General features: G+C 29.5%; 1 protein-coding gene across 1 annotated transcript; it reads left to right on the top strand.

Annotated features, from left to right (window-relative positions):
* Positions 1–1,329: 1,329 nt before the first annotated feature.
* LOC106326623 lies at positions 1,330–2,131 on the top strand. The gene is made up of 3 exons (XM_013764549.1): positions 1,330–1,398; positions 1,498–1,680; positions 1,821–2,131. The coding sequence occupies exons 1-3, from the start codon at positions 1,380–1,382 to the stop codon at positions 1,961–1,963; spliced, it is 345 nt and encodes a 114-aa protein (XP_013620003.1). The 5' UTR covers positions 1,330–1,379; the 3' UTR covers positions 1,964–2,131.
* The last annotated feature ends 4,398 nt before the right edge of the window (positions 2,132–6,529 follow it).

Here is a 6,529-nt window from a genome sequence, read left to right as displayed (position 1 = left end):
ACAACTTCGCAGGTCACCGGGTTATTGGGTCAACTGCGGGTTAATAAAATTATTTAATTTGTTTTATAATAATATATTACTTATTGAAAAATATAAGAGATATTTTTTTAAAAAATATAGGAAAATACTTAAATTTAGTTTTCTTTATTTTTATTTTCATTTCACATTTTTGTAACAAGTTATGAGTTATGATATATAATAAATATCTAGACTTAAAATTCATAAGTATTTAAATTCTAATGTGAAAAAGAAAATTAAACTTTAAATCAAATATAAACCAAAAGTAAAATATCAAATTGTAATAGACTGTCGATAATAAAAATACACTAATGCCAAATCACATAAATTAATTTTAGTTTTCTCCATCATCATTCACTTCATTTTTACGTGACATAGTGAAATTTTCGTCAAAATTAAAAATTCACAGATAAAAATTAAAACTACGAAGGTAGTGGAGGTCGTAAGTGAGATCCACGATAAACAAAAAATCAAAAATACAAAAAAGTTGAAGAACATACCGAGTCAACAATAGAGAAAGACGATAACAATAAACTGAAAACTTAACTTCTTATCTAGAGTACAAAGCATATTTTGATAATGTAATTAAAAATATAAGAAAAAATAAGTAAAAGTTATCTACTGGATCAACTAATGGTTCAATCGGTAGCCGGGTTCCGGGGTTTAACGGTTTTTTGCGAATTTTATGAGGTTTTTAAATAGTGGTTTTCTTTGGGTCAGCAAATTTACCAGTTCGATTTTGGATCGGGTTTCAAAACAGTGTTGAAAAGGCAAGATAACGTCCATATATATACAGTAGAACCTCTATAAATTAATAATGTTTGGACTTTAAAATTTTATTAATTTATAGAGATATTAATCTACAAAATTTTCCTTTTTTAGTTTTTTTTTCCTATTTTTGAATATTTTTATTCATAAAATAATAAAATATTTTATTTTACCGTATATAAATTATTTAAATTTTAGAAATTTGACTTTCATATTATTTTATTATCTTATTTGGTGTATATTTTTATGTTTCATAAAAAATTTATGTGGTTTTCAATATAATTTTACTATATATTATCAAAATATATTAAAATATTAAAAAAATAGAAGTATTTTTATTGTGAATATAAAACTAACATATAATGTTTAGTTTGTACTTATATAAAATATATATAGAGATAGATTATTAATTTCTGATTTTAATAGGATTATATATTTACATGAGAGTTTAAAAAATATTATTATCTTATTATTTTATCCATTTGTGTCTTATTTTATGCCTAAGTTGGGACGACAAAATTTATTTATATATAAAGGCTGTCGACTTTCCCCTCATCTAACCCTAATTCAGTTCTAAATCATCCTTGGAACCCATGGGCATGAATTTCTTCGGTAAGATGTAACCTCTTGCTCGGGTTTTGTTTGTCTTTGTACCTCTGTAAGATTAATCGATCGATCTAATGGTTTCGTAATTTTTGTTTCGGATCGTAGAGGCGGACAAAGAGGTCTTCTGGGACGTGACTGAGTTCCCTATCCGTACCACCGATCGCTCTTATCTCGACACTCCCAAATCAGTTCTTGAAAAACGTGCTTATACTGGTAAGCTGCAAATCACGGCTTATGGTGAGGAGAAACCGGACAATATGGGTGATGGAATCACCTTCGAACTCATAAGTGTGCTTCGAAAACCCCTTTTTTTTTTTTTTCTTTTTCTTTTTTCAAATATATATATATATATATATATATATATATATAATTTATTTCATGTCTTCTCTCTTGTTGATATTGCTATTTATTTATTTATTTATTTCCAGGGGATAAATATGCGAGACTGAATAGGAGGATGTTACTGGACATTGGTCTATGGGAATTGGACACAACTCTCTTGTCTACCCCAAAAAATGTGATGGTAATGGCGGAAAACATAAAAGAAGAGACGAGCTTTGTCTTCTTATAATTTGATATCACTTTGGAATAGTTGTCTTTGGGTGTGCCTGATGATTACGAAGATGAGAAAGTATACCGTCTCAAACTTCCTGATTGCGACGTTATATGGAAATGGCAAGATCTATTGGCTGGAAAAGAGCCTATGTCCCGTGAGGCTGTACGTGCATTGCGTCTCAAGGCTCCCTCTAATAGCCTAGTGGTCTGTATCAAGGCTACCTCTAAAAGCATCGTGGAATAATGAATCTGAACTTAAATGTTTTGTGTAATAATCTCTCTCATCTGTAACAACTCTGTGGGTTCAATTTGATGATTTTGTAGTTTCAACCTTTTTCTCATTCTCTGCTTGTTTAGTTAAAGAATTTTCTAAATGAGAAATCAAAACAGAAGAGAGCGCAAAAAAAAAAAAAGAGAGGCAAATTCACTCTCTTTTAAGGCAAACTAGATCTCGACCCGCGCAACCGAGCGGATTTTTGTTTTTATTTATTTTTATATAAATATTTTGTTTTGTTGTCAAAAAAAAAAATATATTTTGTTTTCAATTCTAAATTGGTATATATTGTAATATATATGTGTCCATCAATTTTTAAAATATAATAAGTTTTCGTATATTTTTTTCATTGAATAGATTGTTTCAAACTTTCACATGTATTTGTATCTTCTTCTATATATATATTTTCGGATTATTATTTCATTATTAAAATCGTAACTATATATATAAAGATTAGTAAAATATTGTTTTATTGTCATATTCAAAAATATTGTAACATTTTACAAATTTAGAAAGTTTTTTAAAAATTAAACTTTTCGTTTCATAGATTTATATTATCGAGTAAATAATTAAACATTTAGTTTTTGTTTAATTTTTAAAGTAAACTATATAGTTTAAAATTTGTTTTCATTGGTTTAAAACATCGACAAATATTTAAATATTTAACATATGGAGGTATAGTATTAAAACATTAACTTATATCTATTTAATTTTTACGTGAATTTCAGGTTACGTTTGCAACGAATTGTTCTCAATTGGTAAAGATGGTTTCGGAACCAGAAGAATGGCCAGCATTTGCAAATTATTTGGAAGATATCAAGAACCTGAGAGAGAGTTTCATTAGATCAGAGATCATCTATGTACCAAGGTCGCAAAATTCAACGGCGGATAGCCTAGCACGCAGTGTCATAAAACAATCGTCTTTCGTCATTCACATGGATTAGGATCTCCCGGTGTGGTTCACAGAGTCAGTATGAGTCTGTTTTTTATGACAAAAAAAAATTATACTATCTATAAATCCAATGGATCATTTATTGTTTAAATCCAATTATTGATAGTCCAATAAAAATTTCTGGTAGGCCCAAAATTTAAATGATAAGATTAGAGATTAAATGTAACATGACTTTTTAGGAGTAGGTCCATTAGGTCCATTTTTTAAAAAACCACATATGAATCAAGGTTGTGATTTCTGTTTTAATATATAAGATATATAAGATTAATTAGAGATGATCTATAATAAAATTGCTCACAGATTAGATGTAACAAATGGATATGCCAGAGATGTTTCACATTGATTGTATATGATAAAAGCAGTAGGAGAGCAGATAAATTTCAACACAAAGCATAGTTTTAAGAGGTGTACACAAAAGCAACAAGACAGCGTTAAAAGCACAACAACAAACCCAATTTGATATTATCTGCTAGCTAGCTCTGACAGTCAGCATCTTTATGAGGACGTTTAGTAGCGGAACCAGCAGCATCAGTTTCACTTGCACGTTTCACACCTTGAGCACGATCAGTTTCTGGTGAGCTGCTTCCAGAATCATCATCAGAAGTAGGATACAGGTCGATGGACCTATTTCCAGAACATAAGGCAGACCAATGCCAAGCTAAAATTGGATCAGGGTAATCAAAATTCTCTGGTAAGCATCCGTCAGGAACTACTGTGAAAACATTATGACCTCTCACAAGAATTTTTTCAAAAAAACTGATCATGTTATTGGTATCTTCCCCTGGGATACCCTTTGCAATAACCAACAAATTTTTCATCCCTGGCTCCAAACTGGTGACGGCCGTGAAGCCAGCGTCGCATGCGATTTAACATATGATAAAACCTTGTACGTTTATCGACAACTTTATCTGAGGAAAAGTACTCGGACTCGAGACCATAATCAAAGGAATCCGAACTACCAAAAGCTAAGAACTCCACGTCACCACCAAAACCCTGATTCCATAAAGCTAAGCTGACATTCTTAACAAACAAATCTAAATCGAGAGTATGAGAGGGAGTGGGAAGTCATCCATGTCCCAGAAGACGCATGTCCAACCATCTGCATGAATGCGCGAGAGAGGGTGATTATTAACAAATAAACAGATCAGATCTAATTAATAACTACTGCAGGTAAAAAGACAAAGGAAGAGAGAGATATCTTACAAACGACCATGGTTTCGACGGAGATGGATCGGAACTTATTAGACTCATACAAGGAGGAGGAGGAGGAGGAGGAAGGGAATTCTAGGGTTTAGGTCTGTGGCTGACGTTGAAAGGGGATTATGGTTTTAAGATATTACGTCTTGTTGGAATTTAAGGTTTTCGAGCAGAAGAAAAAAAACATGTTTTTTGGTTTTGGGTGACAAAAGTCACGGTATTTTGGTTTTTGCCAAAGAAAAAAAAAACAATTAGTTTTTACTCATTTAATAGAAAAGCATGATTTTATACACAATATTATCATTTTAACAGAAAACATGGTTGGAATTTTGTAGAAAAAAACATAATTTTGGAATCTCAATACTATAGTCAACATTATAATAAAACAAAATGTCTCTTTAGAAGATGGCACATCAACATTTTAAAAGCTCTATAGAGTTTGACACGTCTATTTTTAAGCATTTAATCATCAACAAAATAATTAATCTATACTATTATTTGAAAAGTGAATTTGCTTATTTTTCAGGTTCTCCATGATTTTAGGCTTAGTCATTAAATAATTTTAATTTTAATTTGACTAATTAAAGTATTAATATCTAATAAATAAATTATATAATTCATTATTTAACTGATTACAAACTAATATTATAAAAATATCTAAAAAACAAATGGAAAACGTTTTTGAAAAAAGAAAAAGATAATTCCATGTATTTATTTTATGTTTATCTACATCTTTATTTCTTATTTATTTATTTTTATAATTAGTATTATATATACACATATCATAATTAGATTTATCATTATACTAAAATATTATAAATAGTTTTATATACAATAACAAAAATTGATTTATATTTGTTTGTAAACATGATATGTCCTCGCATATTTTTAAAAATTATTAAATTTATTTTAGTATTAAAATACTAAAAAGAACTATGTAAACAATAACAATAAAGGGGTTTTTGCCAAAACTAACCCACAACATGATTTTAATCCCAAACCTATACCCAAACTTGAATCAAATGCAAAACTAACCTAAAAGCCTAGTGAAATTACAGCTCAACCCCTTGTGACCAAACAAAAAAACAGAAGCCATTTTTACGAATATAGCCCCAGTAAATCGTCTGAATCGTCTGAGATGTTGGAAGTCGTCTGGACGACTGAAGTGTAAGTCGTCTGGTACCAGTTTATTTTAAAAATAATTTATAAATCTTGTAAAAAAATATTTTGATGCGTGAAAAATAAAAATCAAGTAATTATAAACAGTTTTAAGTGATATAAATTAAGATATGATAAAATTGATTTGTTTTGAAGATAGATGAGTGGAAGTAGTGAATCATGAAATACTTTGGTTTAGGAGTTTGGCAAACATATGTTGTAGTATTGTATGTATTGTTAGGGTTAGATTTTGGAAAACTAAAATGTTTTTTTCAAAAATTAGTTTTCACCTATATGTGTTTATTTATGTGTATAGTAAACACTTTTCAAGTTTGATTTGATTTTATGAAGTCTTTAATTAGATAATTAAGTTTAGGGGTTATGTTTAGGGTGTGGACGACTTATATTTCAGTCGTCTGTTGAATAATTTACTCGGACGACTTACATTTCAGTCATCTGGTGAAGAAATTAAAACAGACGACTTACATGTAAGTCGTCCAAATATTCCCGCCTAAAATTTTTTAAAAAAATTATTTTCCCGCTTAAATAATTTAAACCAGACGACTTACTTGTAAGTCGTCTGGAAAGTCTTCTATTTTAGTTTCCCGCTAAAAATATTTAATTTCCCGCTAAAAATATTAAACTCTTCTGGACGACTTACATGTAAGTCGTCTGTTTTAATTTCTTCACCAGACAACTGAAATGTAAGTCGTCCAGGAAGTCGTCTCAGTAAAAAATATTTAATCTAATTGGATTTTTTGTCTCCCTATATAAAGAAAAATTTACACATTCTCCCTCCTCCTCTCAAATGGCTGCAACAAAAATGTAATGTTCATCATTCTAAAACTCTCCAACCTCTCTCTAATCTCTTTGACTTGAAAACACCAAACTTTATATAAATTTTTCAGTTTTGTCTCATGTATTTCTTACTAATCTATCTCTTTTACAGGTTTTTAATCAAATGGTACTCATCTTCCACTAATTTAAAGGTAAATCTATTA

Source organism: Brassica oleracea, chromosome C2 (assembly GCF_000695525.1).
Source record: "Brassica oleracea var. oleracea cultivar TO1000 chromosome C2, BOL, whole genome shotgun sequence".
In the NCBI taxonomy this organism is placed as follows: Eukaryota; Viridiplantae; Streptophyta; class Magnoliopsida; order Brassicales; family Brassicaceae; genus Brassica; species Brassica oleracea.
Note: the sequence above shows the minus strand (reverse complement) of the source record. Positions and strands in the feature narration are given on the sequence as shown.

Excerpts from the sequence above, each read along its gene's own strand:
- LOC106326623 (XM_013764549.1), top strand. Across the intron at positions 1,681-1,820 it reads AATCACCTTCGAACTCATAA|GGGATAAATATGCGAGACTG; the intron begins GTGTGCTTCGAA and ends ATTTATTTCCAG.